The 22155-nt window shown below is 38.7% G+C and overlaps 1 protein-coding gene across 1 annotated transcript in view; it reads right to left on the bottom strand.

The window, feature by feature from the left end:
• SRBD1 (S1 RNA binding domain 1) overlaps positions 1–22155 on the bottom strand; it is a 207194-nt gene that overhangs the window by 2679 nt on the left and 182360 nt on the right. Inside the window, exons 16-19 of the mRNA XM_019548564.1 lie at positions 21408–21514; positions 18845–19021; positions 17604–17765; positions 976–1160 (exon numbers count right to left, since the gene is read on the bottom strand). Of these exons, the coding sequence (XP_019404109.1) occupies positions 976–1160; positions 17604–17765; positions 18845–19021; positions 21408–21514 (631 nt within the window). The remainder of the gene's footprint in view (positions 1–975; positions 1161–17603; positions 17766–18844; positions 19022–21407; positions 21515–22155) is intronic.

The raw sequence follows: 22155 nt of genomic DNA, 5'->3' as shown, positions 1-22155 counted from the left end.
GACTAAGTTGCCCATCGTGTCCTGCAGGGGCCCCACATTACCCGGGACCCTCTAATATCTCTATTAAGAACTATTGTATATTTTGTTAAGTAATAAATCGTATGTCTGTTGCTAGATATTCCATTTGTTTGTAAAACTGACATGATTGCTCCATCATAAAGTACTATAACATTAGAAATATGTTTTCATGATCAAGTGTAGGATATATTCATAAAGCTGTAATTAGGTAATGAATACTTAGTGATGTGTATAGACTGACAAGGTCTTTAGACCAACACAGTTACAACCTATACTAGTGAAGTGTATTTTTCTTTTAGCACCAGTCTACAATTTATCACAAGTGCGTTTTTTAGACTTAGCTTTATCTCTTGCAATTGTATGAGAATAGAGTTCATTTAGCTATAAGGTTCATTAATCAAAAGATCTACTACTCTCCTCCACCTTTCTCATTATTCTCATCCCCAAACCTGCTCTACATTGCTGCAAAAATCTGACCAGAAGTGGGACATGAACCATGCACTGTAATTAAACTTTTCTCAAGGCACTGTGTGACAATAAATCAGTATGTTACATTACTACTCTATATTTCTTTATTACTACTGTTTAAGTTTGGTCTCATTATTCTCTGATAATGAAAAGCCAACAGTATATTTAATCAGTGCAGAGTCAACATACTGAAATGGTCTCATTTGTTAAGAGCCACACAGCCCACCTTCCTTTGGCTCAAAGGCCCTGATTTAATACAGGATTCACATTCCTTAATCACTGACCAGGCAAATACTATCTGACTAACACTGTGTTATAGTAGTTTTCTCAGATAGGATAAAGGGAGGGAGTTAGTTGGCCTCCACATCCACTAAATTCGTTGAAATCTTAGAAGAAGAAAGCGTGCAGTCTGAAAAAAATGAGATCTAAAGGAATCTAATTTCAGATTACAACCCAACTGCCTTCAAAGGTAGGGCATTTGGTCCTTACCTGTTCGGATGTCAAAGCCTTCAGGCTGAGTCAGGCCATCAATGATTAGCTGAATTGTATGTACTGTTGTATTTAGCATTTTTGCTGCTCCTTCTGTTCCTTCCTTTTGAATTACTGAATTTACTTTTTGTTGCATGTCAGGTTTTCCTATATCATTTGGATTTCCTCCAGTGAATGTTAAAAACCTTGCAAGTTAGAGAGAGAGAAACCCCATAAAAATCAATAGAGTTATTTGTAATATTTGTCCGTGAAGACTGAAAGCTTGCCAAAAGTTAAGTTTCACCTATTTTTGATGAGGCACAGGCACAACCCCCTCTTCTCCAAACCCCCTCCCCATTTTATTTCTTTCTTTATTGTTTTTTAAACAATACATTTACATTTATACATTTTAAAAAATGTATTTCCTAAGCATATAATCCGACATTCAACATTTTTCTATTTGCCTTTGGGCTAAGACCAAACTTGTAGTTTCAGCCTGAAAGGTATCTTTCTGGAGAAGGTTAAGAATGACTGAAAACAAAGGCTCAGAACAGAAGCTCTATACAGTAAATAACCCTAGTTCTTTTAGCTTTTCTGTGTAAGTTTTGCCTCCCAGACACCTACTCATTTTTGTTTGGATTCTTTCAAGACTGTTCACATCCTTTTTGAAGTGTGGGGTCCAAAAATGGACATAGTACTCCACGTGAGGCCTTATTAGTGCTAATCAGGGGGAAAGAATCACTTTCCTCAATTTTCAAGTGATACTACAACCCAATACAATGTCAGCTTTTTTTTTTTTTTTTTGGTAACAAGAGCACACTGGTGGCTTGTACAGTCTACTGTAACCTCTAAATCCTTCGCTTTAGTACGTCTCCTTAGTACTGAAGCCTGGCCAGTCATGCCAGTCTGCAGTTGTACATGCAACTACTACATCCCAAGTACAGGATTTTGCACTTGTCTTTGTTGAATCTCATCTGGTTGATTGCATACCATTTCTCCAGATTATCCAGGTCATTCTGGATCCTAACCCTACTCTCCAGAGCATCTGCAACTCTACTCAACTGGGTGTTTTCTGCAAATTTACTAAGTGTTTACTTGATCCCAGCATTCAAATCATTAATGAAGATACTAAAACAAATGGAACTCATGGCAAACCCCTAGAGTACTCTACCTGATACTTTCTGCCAACTAGCCATTGATGACTGCTTGTTGAGTATATTATTGCTCTAAGTTGTTATGGATCCATCTTACAGTATGTACTTATTTTTGCCAGTCTGTATTTCCTTAGCTTGTTAATGAAACAGTGTCAAAAGCATTGTTAAAGTCAAATATACCAGCATCCACTGCTCTCTCCACATCGATACAGCATGTCCCTTTACCATGGGAGGAAATCAAGAAATCAGTGGTGAATTCCCACTGGCTGTCCCTGATCATTTTATTCTTCTCTAGGTGCTTAGATTCCTTGAGGACCTGCTCCATGAGTTTTCCAAGTATCAAGGTCAGACTGTTTCCAAGATATTCCTCTTTCCCTTTCTTAAAGATGTATGTACATCTGAGACCCAACCTGATCTCCATGAGTTCTCAAAGGGGATAGCTAATGGCTATGAAACTACTTCAGCCAATTCCTTCAGTACCCCAGGGTGCATCATACCCAGACCTGCCACCTTGAAAGCATCCAGCTCAGAGGCCGGCAATTATTTGGGCCCAAGAGCCACATAAGCAGTTCTGGGAGCTGCCCCACCCATCCTGCCCACAACAGCCTGGAGCCCAGGTGCCCTGCAGCTCCTCCCTGCCAACAGCGCACAGCTCCAACTCTGGCCCAGCCCTCAACCATTCCAGACTTACCCTGGCCAGAGCAAACCAGCCAAAATCCACGTGCACAGTCCCGACCCTGGCTCGTCCTGCACCTGCTCTAGATGCGCCCACCCATGTTGCACAGTGGCAGTAGCCAGGCAGAAGCTGCTGTTCAGCATGGAGGAAAAGTGGCCCCTCCACCTCACTCCCCCCCGGGCATGGGCTCAAGAGGGTTGCAGCAAGAAGGGCCTGGCAGCAGCAAAGGGGAGGGGTCACTTTTCCTCCACACTGAGCAGCAGCTTCTGCCCAGCCACTATTGTTGCTGCCACTGCTCAGTGTGGGTAGGCCAGTCTGGAGCAGGTGCAGGCTAACACGTGGGCCAGGCAGGACTGAAGGACCCACCATGGACCAGATAAAGTCCCTCTGCTGTATTTTGCTCACCCCTGATCTAGCTTCTCTAAGTAGTCCCTAACATGTTCTTCTACAACTCTAAGCTGTGTCTCCTTCCTATCCTTGCTCCTAACTGCACTCATCATCTGGGAGCTGCCCCTATTTGTGAATATGGAAGTAAAAAAGACATTAAATACTTAAGCCTTCTCTGTATTCATAACTAGATTGCCTTCTGCCAGGGGCCAAGCTACCAGTGGGCCCTGAGCTGTGGGGGGCCCTGGACCTTCCTTCCATGGTGGCAGCACTCTTTGGGCAGCACCTGCCTGCTAGCTGACTACCCAGGAAGCCCCGGGGGGTGCTACCACCAGGGAGGGAAGGACCAGGGCCCCTGCAGCTAGGGGCTGCTTGGCCACCCAGCAGCTCACCCCCTGGCTACAGGAGACACCAGCAGGCTCTGCGGGGGTTTGGAAATCAGGCCCCTCACCATATCAGTGATGGAAGCCCCTAAATTGAAATGCTGTTTGTTTGTTTTTTTAATTTTAGCAATTAAAAACCCACTGTTTCAATTTAGGGGACTAAACCCCATCGTGTGTACAAGTGTCCTTGAACTCTATCATGTTGTGGTCACTGTCACCTAAGTTAACTTTCACCTTCACATTCTCAACCAAGTCCTGTGTTTCTGAGCAGTAGGTCAAAAAGAACTTCCTCCTACCTGGCCTGCCTACCAACTGTATAATAAAGTTACCCTCTCATGGTCTAGGAATTTGCTGGGCTGGTTGTGCACTGCTGTGTTTCCCTCCCAGCAGCTGTCCTGATAACTGAAGTCCCCATGAGAACCAAGTCATGTGATCTGGAAGCTTGTGGCAGTTGTTTAAAGAAGGCCTCATTCATCTCCTCCTGCTTTATAGGCCTACAGCTGACACCCATGAGCTCTTCCCTGACTTTTACCCAAATGCTTTCAACGGGACTACATTCCAGTTCATACTGCACCTTGGGACATGTGTGCATCACCACTATATATATGGCAACTCCTCCTCCTTTTTTATCTTGCCTCTCCTTCCTGGCTATAACCATCCATGACAACACTCTAGTCGCACGAATAATTATATTCAATAATCCACCCTTACCAAAGCTGCTGGGCACTGACTTATATAATATGAGACGTACACTCTGCATAACAGAATAGCCTGGATGTCAATAAAATCAACCTTATTTCTTAAAATGCATCAAAATCTACTTTAGCAGCAACAATAGCTAAATGTCAATCAACTGCAAAATGAGATGTTTTTAAATTAATATTGTGAGAACGAGGAGGCACCACTCAATAGGCTGAGTTCTCAAATGGAGCAATCTGTCCTCTTCTCAAAACTAGCTGCAACATATGCCACCTAGTTTGGACAGTGATGTAACTGGGAGTGGGGAAGGGATGGGGAGGAGGGGTACCAGCCCCAAGTGCTGACTATGAGGGGGCACAAGAATCCCGCTGGGAATCATTGCCAAAGCAGCAGCACCCTGCATTGCCCAGCCACAGGGGCCAGGCAGTTCAGCCCTGTACCCAGCAGTGTAATTGGGGGTGGGGAAGAGTGGAACTGTGCTCCTCCCACCCCATCCCACCCCAGGGAGTCTGTACCATATAGCAGGCTACAGCTGCCTTGAGTATGCAGAGACCCTGGTAGGTCAGACTTCCGTTCCTTTCACTTCTCCCACCACTCTCTACTGTAGTAACCTGCACCCCCCTCCTCCTACAAACCCTTGTACTGAATGAGCTTGTTGCACCTCTGAATCTGGATATTCAGTAAGAGACTTATTCCATTGAATAGTATGGTATACCAATATGACCTTTATCAAAATTGACAGATATAGTGTTAGTCTGTCCTTTATGAAGTTGCATGTCAACATAATGGGAAGGCACAAGACACTTTCCATTTACCTTGCATATGTTCTCCACAGCAGCCAGGCATGACTGAAGAGGAATGCTCTCTCTATACTCTTCCCCATGTGCCCCATACCTTGTGCCACCTCTAAATTAATGAGAGAAGTGGGAGTATATTGCACGGCACAAAGGGGAGTAGAGCAAACAGGTACATCCACTGAATACCAGAGAGTTGTAAGCATCTAAGCTTCCAGAGATTGAAAGCCTTCTGGCATTCCCCTGAAGCCGTTCACCTCCATTCTGCTCCAGACGCAGTGCTCTGCCTTAAAGGCAAAAGTGAGGCAAGTATTTTCTTTGGCAAGAAATATTGTGCTACTTTTACTTGAGGGGTCTCTTTTGACAACATAATTCATGTCCTCTTCCCACTGTACTGTATCTACCTTTGTACCCAGTTTTCAGCCATTAAGACAAACTAGTGACTCCCTCCCCTTGGAACCAAATATATGGTCTCTCTGTGGTACAATTATCAGCTAAAAAAGAAAATTCATCATATTCCTTTTGTTTTTGTTTTAAAAGGGGCATGCTTTTGTTTTGATCTAATTACTGAATAGAGTTACAAATTATAAATTAATATTCATCATGGGAATAACTTATTTTTCTTTTCAGAAAATGAGAACAAATGTATAGTTAACTCAAATAGTTCACCCGTCTTTGGTTAAGGGGTACTTTATCTGTTAAAATAATGCTCCTTGCATCACAAAATTGGCTTAAGAGAGTAGTGTAAATTAATCAATCCTGTCCAGTTTTTTGTCACAAGACTTCAGCACATAAGATTGCTGCAAATGAAAAAGATTAGATATAAAAAATGTTCTGCTCTTCACTTTCCTTTTACATCTGACAGCAGTTTAAGTATTTCCCTTTTATAGCCAGAGTGTATTACACAGTATCAGGGTACAGAAATTGTTTTTAAAACAATGAACGTATGACAATACAACCACAGAAAGCTGGCAAAAAGTCTGAGGGGCAGGCACTGGCCTGGAAGACTCCTTACATTTTTTTCTTAATTGAACAGATTTCAAGTTTTGCTGTTACTTAACTATTTTTAAAGACTTTTTGGCTCGTCAGATATAACCATCAAATAAAAATGTAAATATCAAAACAAATTTAAATATATCATTATTTCTGTGAACCCATTTATTTTAAAACTAATTAAGTTAAATAAATACTGGTGGTAGACTAATAAATTCACCTAATCTACAGGCTACAAGCCAAGAAAGGACTATCCAAATAACACGCACAATTTCCTCCTCTACAGGAAAAGACTTTTTGAAGCATCTGTAAGGATGGTACTGAAAATGTCTGTAGGTCTGGGAAGCATGCTCTTCAGAGCACAGCTAAGCAGGAGCTGCTGACTGTAAGTGTTGATAGATGGACAATGCCACACCAGAATGCTAGTGACAGGCAACAGCTGTCTGAGCTTTGACTGACATGGCAGATGTAACATGACAATCCTTACAAACAGCGAGCCTCCTGACTCACCATTCTAAATAATATATGCTTTACTGAGTAGGCCTATAAACAAGCTTGCTGACCTTCATGCGCCTGGCTTTATTTTACCACAAATGGAAATTCATCTCGAGTACCTCCAAGTAATATTTTTTTCACCATTAGAATTTCATAGAAGTGCGTTCATGTTGTAAATCGGTAACAGGGTGTTTCACTGGTAATAAATGTAACCACATGGAACGCTCACAGAGGCACAAAAAATGACGTACAGAACTTTCAACTGTGTGGATAATGTAATCAGTATGCACTGTATTGTTTGTGGATTTCAGGGAAGAAAAACAGCGAACAAAAAAATAGGACACAATGCAAGGACTAGTGACTCCTTCCTAATCTTTTCAGTTATTCACACAAGTAATTTTTGTTTATGGAATCCCATTAAAGAGAATGGATTACTTGTATGAACAGGATTACTCATATGTCTAAGGATAGGAGGATACCCATCATAGTTACCTGACCAATTCAATTCTGTTATTGTCAAAGACAACAATATACTTCTAACACAGGAAAGTGCCCAGTTTTTAGCAGATGAACAGTCTCACTTCAATGGCACTACTTGTGTTCTTAACACTAAGTATCAGCTTTGCTAAGTACCTTCTTGAATGGATTTTTAAGAGGTATTTATCTTTTATAAGTTGTTTTCACTAACAGCTCCTAATGTAGGCAGCTATGACAGAAATAAAATCTCAGTAGTAGTATAAAAATTGTCAACAGCAGAAAATGAACACAGCATTAATTAATCCAATAAAAAAAACCCTCTTTCAGAAATTCTCACATTCAGGTCTTGGTGAAAAAAAAAGCACGCTAAAATATTTCTATAGAAAAGATATTTCTGGGGAATTAGACATACATTTTTAGAGAGACTGTTTAATCAGCTTACATATTTCATATATCATTTTTCACTCAGGCCAGTATGCCTTGAGGGCACTTAGAACAAAAATCAATATAAAGCACAAAGCTCCGGATTGGTGGTAATGCATTATATTGATCATCTCTATTTTTAAATGTCATTGCTAAGAACAAAGTTAAATGCTTTCTTATTTAGCAAAAACTTTCTTAGGGTTACTGTAAGGTTAAAAAATGGTCAAAATAGTAAGGATATGGTAAGGTTAGAAAATAAACACACTTCTCTCTTACTTATTTTGATTTTAGCTGTGTTAATTAATCTGGATAATACAATCCTTGAAACAACAATTTTAACAGGTTTTTTTAAACTGACTGCTAGTGACATGAATATAGGAAAGCAGTTACACAAGCCATAATGAAGAATCTGGCTTGTAAGTATTTTCTTGTGTATATACAGAGAAAGATAACAAATTGTAATTAGCAATTAAATACAAAGGTTAATAGAAAATACCATCTCGCTGTAACAAACTAAGCAGTATAAAAAGAGTTAAACAAAAACTGAAATGTTGAAGAGGAAACTATTTTTCATAATTTTGGTCAGTCATAAAAGTAAGCTATGCTACCTCCTTCCCTTTTGCCAGATATTGATTTTTTCAGTTTATGTGAATCCTTTCCTATGAAGGAATGCCAATTCAGGTAAAGCTTCCAAAGGGAAGAGTTTTAGCACAGACTAAACAAAAAGTTATATAGCAAGCTTTCATTTGCAGCCCTTGGGATGTTACAGAACCTACATAAAATGGTCACAGGCTAAGTCACTGATGTTTTTATTTAATACATAATTTCATCCATCTTACTCAGATAAAGAAAGAAAAGTTAGCATAAATGTAACAAATAAGCACATCATGTTCACTTAACTTACACATCTGCACAAGATTATAGCACAGACCTTGCAGCTTTTAAAGATAATGCAAATTTCTGAGCAGAATGCAAAGTTCATCACAAAAAGGACCGGATATTTCTACGGAGACATGAATGCATTTAAAAAAAAGGTTTCGAATAAATAGAAGCTTCTTTATGATGCACAGTAGTTCTCAAGCTATGAAAGGGCTTTAGACATAGTCATTCTTGTTTTATGTAATCATTTCCAGCAACACGACTTAAGAGCTAAGAGCACTAGGTTCATTACATTAAAGCAACATGATACGCCATTACATCTTGTCACAGTGCACACATGAATTAATGGTAATGCAATATAATCACTTTAAAAACAAAACAACTTTGCATTAGTATGTGCTTTGTTAGATGAAATGTGCATATCTGACAGTACCAAATACAGTTAAATTTTGTGGGCAAACAGATTTAAATATCTAGTAATATACTGAAGTAAAAAACTTTTATAAAGCAACTTGGAGACTATTTTAGTGCTGCTTTCACTAACGAGATTAATGTCAAGTAATTTTTAACTACTATCTTGTATTATGTAAATGTCATATGATGTTTGTGTACTAATCTAAACTACTTGGTAGGTGGATCCAGAACTAATTTTTATGTATCTTTGTCTATTTAATAAACAGGTATGAATATTTAACAAATTGTAACACATATGTAGAATTCTCTCTCAGTTATATACTTTATTACTACATTATCATTATAGTTCAGAGTTACTTTATAGGATTCAAAAAACAAAAAAAAACAAATACAAGGACTTATTACACTGTGTTTGTTTTGTGGGTACTATACACTTCTGCTTTAGCATATAACCAGATAAATATAAAGTTAACTATATGACAGATCAATTATAGGAAGTAAAACATTGCTTTACATATGTATTTTTTGAGAATCAGTTACATAAATCATGATATTAAAAAAGTCAGAACAACTCAGTCATGTATTTAATTAGTTGTAATTAGTTATCTTAAAAGCTATGGTTGCTACTAGAGCTATAGAAAATATTTTCACAAAAAAATAATTTTTTTTCTTCAAAATGTTATCTCCTTTTTATCTGTTTTTAGAGATGACTGATATTTTTCAAAATTTAATAATCTTTTTTTAACTGCCTCCAGTTATGATATTGCAATGATAAAGATAATATAACCACTGAGTGACAAAATAGCCCAACCCTCCGAAACTTGTAATATATGCACATACACACACTATACGCACACACGTGATATACATCTCAGTGTGAGAGATATATCTATCTATCTCATTGTGCATGTACACAGACACCCACAATCACTCTTACCAAAAGCAGATATTTTACATTGCTTCACCAAATGCTCTTAATGTTTAAGGTTCCTATTTTGACCTTCCATTCATGAAGGTCAACATTTAAAAAAAAAGTTCTTTAACATGGGGCAACTGAATGACGTTTTAGGCACCTAAATTATAGACTTCTTTCTTTCCTCCCACTGAACTGCAAAACATCCAGTGTTTCCCATTGTGTTTAACAGTGTAAGTGGGCAAGCATTTTACTGACCTGCTGTCATTTGGGTCCCTGCTGGGAGCTCAGTACCCCTGAAAAATCAAGACACTTATTTAGGTGCCTAATCAAGGACTTCCTAACATTCAAGCTGCTATGTATTTGAAAGCACTGGCTCTAGATCAGGGTTATCCAACTGCCGGCCTGTAGGCCGCATGCAGGGCTTAAGTTGCAGCTCCTAAAATCCTGCCCAGCTGCCACTCCCTGCAGCAACTTCAGGCTCTCTCCTCTCCTTCCTCTGGCTTCTCCAGCCTGCCTGCCCCCCCACTCCAGAAGATAGGGTGAGGCAGGCACATAGTGCAAGTGTGGGGAAGAAGGGGCATGTATGGTTATACACTGCAGTGGGGGAGTGTATGCACACGTGTGGCCTGGGGGGGCCCTGGTCCACCCTAATGTGGCCCCCAGCCCATGTCTACTTAGAAGCTAGACAGCCCTGCTCTAGTCTAGAGTATGCCTGTTGATATCAGCGGTACTCAAGCACATTGATGTAAACACTCTGTTGGCATGTAAGTTCATTTTAAAGTTCTAAAACATAACAGACTGACTCCTCTGAAAGATCTGCTGCACAGGGTACTACTTACACTACTTAACCCAAAGACTCATACTGAAAAAATAAAAAGACAATTTTTTTCCTTAAATAGCCAGGGCACAAATTCAGGGCATAAACTGGTAGAGCTGCAATACTCATCAAAGATTTTTGCTTAAGTAGACAGGGCGGTACTTCCACAGCAAACTAAACATGTAAGAAGTACTGTTACAACAAGGCTTGGAAGCTACAAGACTGGCCAACTCATTTTGAATATGCAAAACGAAATAGAAATTCTAGCAGAAAGTTCTACTAGACATGGAAGCTCTTTCCTGAATAGCAATACATCCTGGGACAACAAGATACCAAATAAGTGAATTTTGACTCCTTCCCTGAAACTCTAAGCAACCGTTTGGGTTTCTTAAGAATGGAATGAGTATCCCAAGGATGAATGCTGATAACTGAAGGAACAATACATATGCAAGTCCTGAATGGCATAAGTGAACACTAGCTCTTTTCCAGAACAGCAGTTCTCCTTCACCATTTCCCAGGGAATTATAATTTACAACTCCTGTCTTCAGAGCTGGCTCTTTAGGGCATAAAATTGAGTTACCTGTTACAATCCCTCAATAGAACAGCTGGAATATTGCCCATCAACTGCCGATTCTGTTGTTCTAACAGCCACTGGCAGAGATATTCTAAAATCTTGAAAATCTAAAACACCACTGAGATGAGACCAGATTACAACACAGTTTAACTTTTGAACACCTGATTTCAATGAGATTTAAGCCTGTATTTAAGCACTTGGTTGAATCAAAACCCAAATGCTGAGAACAAAAAGCATGACAAATACACAAAGTATAGTTGTGGCCTGGATCTCCAGTTTAAGATACACTCTTGTAAGTGGATCAAAAATGCCTCTCTGTGTTGCCAACCACAGTAAGTAGCATCACCTTGTATAAAACAAGGTCTTGCAACTGTGTAATCTGCAGGAGATTCAGACCTGCACAATGCTGAACATGTCTTTAAATCCCTTTTATAAACAGTGGCACAAGATTCCTAAAATGTCAGACTCACTGAAATATAACCTGCATGCCAGATGTTGCAATTCACGTGCATCATATATGCATGATGGTTGTCATCCTTTATTAATATTGCTGCAGGATTTATTTTTTGCTGAATATTTTGATTTAGTGATACTAAGCCAACTGCACCAACCCGACTGATACAACAAAGAGAAATGCCGTCCTTTTCTACTAAACTCTCAGTTTATGAGCATCTGACTGTAACCTGGTTCTGAGGATTTCCTAAATGTTTCCTTGGTTTTCCTGACAGCTCTTTTACAATATATACTCAGAAACTGGATACTTTCTACATGCTGTATTAATTGTATAGAGGTGGATTTGCCACTATAAGCTGGTTTTCACATACAGACTTTTCAGAAACTTAGAACTGTCCCAACTTTGCAGGAAAACATGCTCCCTACAAAGTGCTTATGCAGAAATTCCTTTGGCTTTTAAGATTTAGCAGGCCCTTTTTGGATGTAGAATATTTGAACATGTTCTTATGCTTGATCAGAATGCATCATAAAGTCAGGTTTGGACAGTGTGGAAATCAGGAACAGAAAATTGTTTGATCATCTGCACATCATATTAAATCATCAGTAAAATGTTTTCCAATTATTTTGTAGGAATTGTACAGATTTTGAGTTAAAATGACTAAATGCCATAAATCAATTATACCAACAGCATTTGTGCTGTGACAGTAAAGATTACATCACCATTTCCAGTATAAAACCCCCTATTTTTCAGGGGGTTTATAATTTGGCCATAAAAATTGGCTCCAGCCTGAAGCTTGGCAATCAAAGTCCCACTTGGGACCAATTTTTAAACCGTTTTTTGAAACTGCTAACAGTTTAGAAAAAAATAAATAAAATTAGCAGTTTCAAACTTTGATGGACTTCTACTGCTCAAAAACATTGTTTTAAAAAAACTGATAATTTTGCATGTCATAAATCTGTAAGGTGGACCAGTGCCTTTGAGTCCTTTGGATAGGAATGGTGGATACAGATTACTGGGTTGTTTTCTTTAAAAATAAACTTTATTTCACATGAAAACTTTTAATCTAACAGAATTTTAAAAAAGGTCATGCAAGAAGGGACAAAACCTGTCCAGGACACATTTATACAAGCAGTGCACAGCACATTTTGAATAATTCTGTAATAAATACTCCCACTAATAATGATTTTGATGCATTGGACCACACCTATTTTTCTTGAAATCTATTATACAAAAGGCAAGACTGATACCATGTGCATTAAAAAAAAAGTCCTTATGTAATGCTACTAGAGAAAAATGGTTACTCTGAAATTAATTTCAGTTTTCAGAATGAAACAACCAATGAAAGCAGATCTGGCCCATTCTCCTTCCATTGGTTTCCCATGAACACATATTCAGCAACAAGGATTTATACCTTTAAATGTTACCAATACCCACCCTAACCCAGTGAAAATATCTCTGTTAACATTATGGGCTTTGGATCAAACCTGTGTTCTTATCCAGTGTTAAAGTATGAAGTACTGGCATAATTTTATTTTTAACCTACCTTTTAACAACATATTTGAAGCCTGGAAGAGTTTTGTCATGAACTCTGCTAAACTTCACAGTTTATGTACTTTTTAAGGGAAATTTTATTTATAATCCCTGGAAATTCCGATGAAGAAAAAAGGAAGTTTCTAACCAATATCAAATAGTGGTGTTAATGGTCTGAAAGCAGGAAATTCACTTTACACTCTTTCTTTAGGTGAATGATGTGTTAAATCCTGCATTACATTTCTTGGTCTTAATCAGTTTACTGCAGAACATACCTAATTTTTTCTCTCAAATCCATGCATCTACCAGCTGTTTACAATGCTGGTAAACAGAGTGAAACCTTTGGAAATGCCACTTACTGTAATATGTGACAGCCAGCTACTGAATATCAAAGGTGCTGGCTAGTCAACTTAGTATTAAAAGCTGGTCACAAACCAAACAGGAAACCAGGGGGAACAATACATTAACTTGCTTGTAAATATTTCTACCAAAGTTTCACTTTGAGAAGCCAAAATGCTCAGTAATATAATGGACAGATAATGATTCTTCTAAAAAAATTACTTGCTGCAGTAGACAAAGACTATGCAAATATAAAATATAGCATGGTTTGCATCCATATCAACCTTCTGGGATAACTTCAAAACCTGCAAAAGCTAAAAAGGTTAAACACACAGATAAGGGATCTCTTCCAGGCTGCATGAAATGGTGCTGGTGATTCAGCAGGTGGCAGTCTTCCCTCTAAATCACTGATAAACTAGTAACTCAGATTGAAATACTATCTTCTGATTCTTTCATACAGAAGTAAGGCTGGAAAGGACTTAAAGAGATCATCCAGCCCAAACAGTGATCGAACCTGCAACTGTGGTATTGTTATTAACACCATGCTCTAACCAAGTGAGTGAAACGGCCTAAAACTTGCGTTCATTAAAGATTCCATAACACTTTTTATAAGAGGTGCTAACCCTCAGTTCCTGGCCAAATTCCAAATCAGGCAATGTATCCTGTCTACTAAAATTCCCTCTGGAATTTAAATTGGATATGGCAGCCCAGATTCTCATTTATACTAAGTTTCCTACACAGTACTCTACACCCATCTTAAAGGCAACTTATGCTGCTACAGCAGCATAAAGGACCTTTGTTAAATCAGAGAACATAAGAATAAGGGCTGTATTTTTCATTTTTGTGTTGCTTTTTTGTGTGACAATATTACATAATGTTAAAATGCCATTCTGTTTCATCAGTAAATGACTGAATTTCTGTCTTTGGTGAGGCAATCCTTTCTCTCTCTCTCTCTAAGTGACGTGGAACTGAATTTTCTTCCTAGTGTATGAAAACTGGAAAGTGAGATGGATTATAAAAAAAAGTGAATATGACCAGTCACTTTCTGTTATCCACATCAAATGGAAGGCAAAACTGAACATCAACAGTAATGTTGAATAGTAAGTCAGAGTTTTAGCAATGTACAGTATTACATTTTAAAACTTTTATTTTTCTTAACATGTAACACTTAAATATTTCCAAAAAACACTGGAATTTTCTTATTGATTAAGCAAAGCAAGATTTACTCAACTTGATGGGCATTTCTCTAATCAGTCTGTAATATAACATTTTTGGAACATAACATCTTATCAATTACAAAATGTCAGGCAACGTTCTGGGCATTACTAAATGGGAACAACTGAAAGAGGAAAATGGGGGGCATATGGACCCCCTGGCATCTGGTTTTGCAGAGGCAGCAGTTTCAGCCACCTCTGCAATTATTTGTCGATCAAAGACTAATTTTTTGCACCCATTAGCAAATTCTGGGGGTATAACAATATCCCCCAGTCTCAGGTCTAATAATTTTCCCCAGTACGGTTAAGGAGACTAATACCCTGAAAAAGAAAAGAATGGGAAGTGATGAGGGAAATGGTAGTTTAAACACATTCCGTGTTGAGGACCAGGACGAACATGCACTAATATGGGAGCACAGGGTTCACGTGAAGTTTTTTGTATGGAGGAAGGGAGGAAACATTTAGGAAAATGGAGACAAAAGGAATGCATACAGTGAACTGGCATGGAGGAATACGGACAGACTGTATAAGGGAAAGGGGGTAGGAGGATGTAGGGAATCTCTTAAAGGCACAGGAAGAGAAAATGGAGAAATGCAAGAACACTTGTGGGCTCAACAGGCTTTGTATTGTGCAACAGTATGCAGCCCTCTTGTAAAAAGTGTGACAGCAATGTAAAGTAGCTATTCAACAAGTTAACGATGTTCCTTTTAAGTATGGAGCATAAACCAGTAGTCTAAATGCTTGAGCTTTAAACATTTTTATTTACTCGCTGAATGTAAGCATCACACTTACTAACTCAAGGGAAGCAAAAACTTGGTTCTCTCAATACAGTGACTGCAAAGAGCTCACAGGAACCCTAAAACATTTAACTATGACTGAAATTAACTTCAGGAGAGATTAAGAAAAGAACCTGTTCACCACAAATCACTTGAAAAAATAAATAAGCATTAGTTTATGGTAGGAGATAATGTTTTCTCAAAAGGAGAGGTAGAGTCCAATTTCAACCATAGGGTGATGATAGAGAAGATCACATCTTAAGCTAGCATTTACCAGCTGTTTTGCCCCCGAAGAGAGAGGAACACATGGGCTCCTAATTACTTTCTGGTGACCTACATGAAAAAAATATTTTCCTCTCAGCCAAAGGTCACATACTAAAACTGCCACAGTGTTCATATACTTGGGAACTTATAGACATCTTAATTATCACCTGGCAAAAATAAGAACATAATCTTAAATGCTTAAGCATAAAGACACACACACTTATATATACATGCAACAACATACTTTGTTGCACTATTTTTATCAATAAAAAAACTTTTATTTGGAAAAGAAATCACTAATGGTTAGAATGGTGACACTAGCTGACAAAATAACATAACTAAGTTAATTTGCTAACAGCAACATTTAGTACCAAGCATATGTTTAAACTCTGCTTTTAAGAGTAAATGACCTCTTTATTCAAAAACCAAATGGCAGTAATAACAATCAGCAATATTATCTAGATACTTATTTAGTTTGTCTGCTTTGCCCAATAGGTTACAACTACCTGGAACTAGATATTACAGCATTTTAAAAACATTTTGAACAGCTTCTCTGAGAAAGAACTCCTTACTAACAAACCACAGGTGCATAAAAACCATTCACTTCTGCCCCTTCTATGTGTTTGCAAAGCTAAGGTGCTATGAATTCTGCTGAAATTAACTGAATGCCAGGCAAAGCTGGGCAGAGTTGGAAACATCCAAAGGCATTTGCCAGGTGCCTCTACTAAATCCAGCTGTAGAAACAAGCAGTTTAACTTATGCATATTTGCAGAAAAAGAATTTGCTACTTACTCCTAACAATAAATAGTGACATGGCAGGGGAAATTTACATGTAATGGGGAAAAGAAATAAAACAGAAGGGGGGGGGGGAAACAGAAGAAAGGGGCTCAGAGTTATAGCAAGATGTTGAAAGGGCATCACTGTAGAAGGAATAAGTGAGAGGAATGATGAGAAGAAACATACTGGGATTTTAATACACAAAATACTAAAGCTACAGTATTAGGGTACATGATCCTTTAGGCCCCTGACTGGCATTCATTTGAAGGTGCAATGGGATCTGATCTGTGTTCCTAACAATTACTCTCTTGCCATGCTACACACACAAGACAGAAGGAACAATTTTGGAATCTCAGATCAGAATCCAATCATGCTATATTTGTCAGTGCAGGAAGACTGTGATCCCAGGGTGGCCCCAATCCTGGGGATTGTGATCTCAGGGTGGCCCCAATCCTGCTGATGATCAGTTCATCAGCAAATCAGGACCACCCCAGGGCTTGAGCCCTGACCAGCTGATTGTCAGCAGGATCGAAAGAGGACAGGGTTGGCCAGTGCAGCTGACAGTTGGCTGGTAGGGACCACACTAGGGCCTGTTGGAAAACCCAGTATCCACCCTGCCACAAGGTAGGATGGAAATCAGCCACAAAGTTATTACACATGGTTTGTGGCAAATTAGCTATTTTGCATAATAACTTTGTGGCTGGTTTTCTGTTTTATTTCACCATTAATCTCCTGAAAGTGTGGCTAGTCTACACTTTAGGACATGACTAACTAATTAATTGCATTTTAAGAGTAACATCTGCCTGGGGCCTTAAACGTGGAAGTATAGAGTATGGTACATGCAAACTTTACAATACTTATCTTCCTCACTGAAATAAAACTATGAAAGTAAAATATTTAAACTTTCTGAAAATACAACAGAAAACCCTAAAATAGGGAACCATATATAGGCATAGGCAACAATATATTCCAAACACTATTTACTTGAGAACTTCTGAAGTGAGCCTCTCTTTTGCAGAAGTGTGAGAAAGATCATTAGGTTCTCTTTCTCTCTCCTTCTCATACACATACATTCAAACTTCCAGTCTCCAGAAGTTGTAGTAGTTTTAAACCCCACCCCCCAAAAAAAACAACAACCCAAAACAAAACAAATCACCACTTACATTTTCAAGACTAACTTTGTGAAGCATTCAGAAACTCTCCCAACTCCTTACCTCATTGCAATGTTGTATGATTCCGGGTGGATGCAAGTTTGGTCCAAAGGATTTGGCTGTAGCATCGCATTTGTTGTTGGTTTGCTTCTTTTCTTGCCTTGCTTCACATTTGTGATTTGAACACCTGCATGGCCTTTTGCTACAAGCTCTTTTTGCTGACTGCTGTAAAAAAAAATCAAAGAGAAACACATAGTTCATAGCAGAACAACACCCATTACCATAAGATTATGCATTCCTTGATTACCTACTATTACTACACATGACTAGAATACCTAACATCCAGTATATTAAAATAATGCACAAACAATGAATTATGCATTAAACACATGCCTTTAGGGCATTAATATATTTACAGATGGAGAAACTGAGGCACTGAGAGGTTAAAGAAATTTACCTGTTATCAGAACCATGGGACAATAGAACAATCTGCCCAAACCATTAGTGGCATCTCCTTTATTGGAGGCTTTCAAGAAGTCAGATAACCAATTGCCTAGGCTGATTTAGGAATATGTACCCTGCACATACGGAGGGGGTAGACTCAGGAACCCTCCAGGTCCCTTCCAACGTGAATCTTCTATGATGGTATACCCAAAGTCACTCAGTGAGTTACTGACAAAACAAGGGGGTTCTGACTTTGGGCCCTAATTAGGGCTGTGCAAAGATTCAGTCACTTATTCAGTTCAGCGGAGATTTGGCCCAATTTAGTGGCCGATTCTCCAAATCTGAATCAAATCAGGAGACCCCTTAATTTCTCCAAATTGGAATCCTCTGATTTGAGGGCATGTAGAAAAACGTTTAAAGCTGTGTCTATGGCTGAATCACTGATTCTCCAAATCTTCAGACTCTGATTAGGCCGAATGGAATCAGGGACAGTGACTCGAATCAACAAATCGAAGTACAGTCCCTGATTCGGGCTGAATCTGAATCAAATAGGGCATATTTCACACGCCCCTAGCCCTAATGAACAAATCATACTAATTTAATAAGACAGCTCACCACAGTTGCTGTCTTGAGAAGGAATGGACTTAGAACAATACAAAATTAGGGCTGAAAAGGCCCTGCAGAGGTCGTCTAGTCCCATCCACTGCTTCAGGTAAGATTATCCCATGTCTTTTTACATAGGTCACAAGAGCTAAAGGATTCTCCTCATCTCAACGCAGGCACCAAACACTGTGGTAAAGAAATAACTGTACCCCATTGCTACATTATTTTTCCAAAACATTTCACACTTTAATAATTACCTGCAAAAGGCTTTTATGTACTCTTGGTTAAACCTGATGAAGCCAGCACACTGTTGAAAGGTTTTTGGACCCAGTCCTTTAACTTCCTTTAGCTGCTCCCGATTTATAAATGGTCCATTCTTCTCTCGCCATTCAATTATATTCTTAGCCCTATTAGCATTCAGTCCTGCAATATGTCTAAGAAATAAAGTTTTCAAAATATGTGACGATTACAAAACGATGAGCAAAACTGTGTATTGAAATAATGCAAAGAGTTCCAGAAATGCTGTACAGAAATATGTACATACAATATGAATGAACATTTTATAAATATGCTGTTATGCCAAAAGCCAAAATTCTGGAAAGAGGACACCTTTCCTTCATTTTGTAAAAGGATCCACAGAAGTTAACAGGTCCCTGTAGGGTCTGTTTTACAGGATCAGGACTAACTCGAAATCCAGGTTCTAAGCACAAGATATGAGAACAATGTTCATGAAATGACACTGACCCTAGTTCTAAAAAACTGCCAAGAACTGGCAAAATAGCTTGATCTGGAACTAGGCAGAACACCCAGAGAAACTGAAGCAGTACAATTCAAAACTAAATGGAGAACCTAAAATATAACAAATGTACAAATAAAGATATTAGCAGCTAAAGACAGAAATTTCTCTAAATATTTCTTTAGAAATATTGAAAAGTAGATGACTGAACTACACAGCTTACAAAATTTCAATTGTTCTTTCCAGGTCAGAAAAGATATCTAATCTCTAATGCCTGCAAAGAGGTAATAAGTGTATTTAACATATAAGACAACATAAAGGATGAGCAATGCTGACAGTCATCCAGACTGTATACACTGGGGGTCAGCAACGTTTTTGGGTGGGGTGGCAAAAACATGTGCAACCTTGACTTGTAAGAAGTTGGCATGCCAGGGGCAGGGGGTGGGAGAGCTGTGAGGGGCCTGATCCTTGTTGTGGCAGCAAAGCCCCAGCCTCTTTCATGATGTCAGCCCCAAGGCACACATGCCAAGCAAAATGCCTTTGTATGTCACGCACTGGCACATGTGCCAGGGACTGCCTACTCCTGGGATACACTGTTACTTAAAATTTAGGCTGAGGAAAACACATTATCATCATCAGCAACAGTAGCAGCAGCAAGCAGCACCCCTTAACTCACCACCTGCCCAGATAAATTTTATCCACAGGACCTGCAACTGAGTGAAATTGTTCGGAACTGTGAAAATCCTAGTCAATTCAATTTAGCAGCAGGAATTGCAGAATATAACTCAATCAATCAAACAGTATAGAACTACTATTTCTCTAGCAAATGAGCTGAACAGGAAAGAGGGCAAGAAGGACAGCAAAGAAGGCAAGCATCAAAACATTTAGAAAAGGAACAAAGGAAAAGAAAAGCAGATGCAAAAAAAGAGCCAAGTGTAAGTGAAGAAATGTACTAAAAAGAACTCTGTTAAAAAAAAAAGCAATCAGGGTGAAGAAAAGAAGTGGGTATATGGACTGCTTTCATATCTACAATAATTTGCACTGAAAAAATTATAGGCATGGGCCATGAACAGATGTTCATTCTCAAAAATTTCCATGGGTAGAAATTCTTTTGGGAGAGGGAGCAGTTTAGATGTTCAGTCTGCAGCCACCCCTGCCCCCTGCCATCCTGAGACCAGGGGGAACCTAGTTTGGGGAAGGTAGGGGAAGTAGTGTGGTCCACTCCTCATGGTTCCCAGGGCAGCAGGAAAGACTCACCACACCTGCCCCAGAAACTCTCCCAGAAGTGATTTAAATCATGGTGGTTCCCATGAAAAATTAATTTTCCTTGTGGAGTGGCCATTTTTGGTCTGGGAGAAAAAGCTTGACTTTCTGCCCAACTGTGCTTTCTACCAGGAGAAACTGAATGGTAAAAACAGAATGTCTTTACATAGCCATGACTTCCTCCTATTAAAGTCAGTGGGAGCTTAATTATTAATTCCAATATTGATTCCAATAGGCATAAGATTTGATCCTATTCCGACTTCTAACATTTGCTTTTCCAGTCATCCATTAGATCAATTGGTTGAATTGTTTTCTTCAATAAATTAGATGATTTTTTCAAATGCATTTTCACAAAAACCAACTAGGGAGCTAGTAAAACCATTCGTAAATTCAATGTGTAAAAGGGACCTGTTTCATAAAGTATTGTCCCAAAATGTTTTTCTACTTGCTAGCATCCATAAAAATACTGTCTGACATACAGAACAAACATGTGGAAATCCCTTCTCTTGTAACATAAATGTACAAATTAATTTCACCATATTATATTTTTATTGTGGTATTTGTTTTATGTGATGGATTATTACTTTAAAAATATTTGTTTTTCTTTGAAGAATGATTTTACCTTGCAAACCACATCCCTTTCAAAAACCTGGCTCTCAATATCCCAGTAAAACACTGTCTTAATATGTCATTTTCATGTAATTGGAAGTTTAATACAAGACCCGTTTGCTCCAGCTGAGTTTGAGTCAGATGGCAGACTAAACAGAGACTCTATGATCCAGAGCCATGTAATTACTGGAATAGGAAAGTATTTGACTCACCTTAATAGTATTTCTGAGCAGATGTTAATATCAACTCCGACAAAGCTGACACACTCTTCAACCACACTGTCCAGGGTTGCTTTGAGCAAAGTCTGTGATACATCATGCTGAGACACAAAAATAGAGATATTGGGTTACTTAAGTGTTGGAACATATATAAATGAGGACTGCGGACAATTGCAATTTTAATAAAACATATGCTAGTATTTATCAATATATGAACAGAAGGATATCTGATTTAATGCTACTGTTTCTATTAAAGAGATTAAAAAGAAAAACCTTCCAAAATAACTCTTTGCAACTCTGTCACATTTCAAATTCCTGGAATAAGTGACATGTTACATTTCCTGTTAAATTACTCCATTTTGTAGTCTTGGCTTTATGCTTCCCTACATTACATAAAAACAACATTTTATTAAATGATCTATAAAAGACAGGAGTTTTGCAAGTGTATTTATTTTTTAAAACTGATGTAGTTTCATAGTTTCTAGGGTCGGAAGGGACCTGAGCAGATCATCGAGTCTGACCCCCTGCCGTGGCAGGAAAGAGTACTGGGGTCAAACGACGTCAGCAAGGTATACATCTAGCCTCCTCTTACAAGACCCCCAGGGTAGGAGCCAGCACACTTCTCTTGGAAGCTGGTTCCAGATCCTAGCCACCCTGACAGTGAAGTAGCGCCTCCTGATATCTAGCCTAAATCTACCCTCTGCCAGCTTGTGACCATTATTCCTGGTCACTCCTGGTAGTG

The sequence above is a fragment of the Crocodylus porosus genome, unplaced genomic scaffold (assembly GCF_001723895.1).
Source record: "Crocodylus porosus isolate Cpor-Errol unplaced genomic scaffold, CroPor_comp1, whole genome shotgun sequence".
Lineage (NCBI taxonomy): Eukaryota > Metazoa > Chordata > Crocodylia > Crocodylidae > Crocodylus > Crocodylus porosus.
Note: the sequence above shows the minus strand (reverse complement) of the source record. Positions and strands in the feature narration are given on the sequence as shown.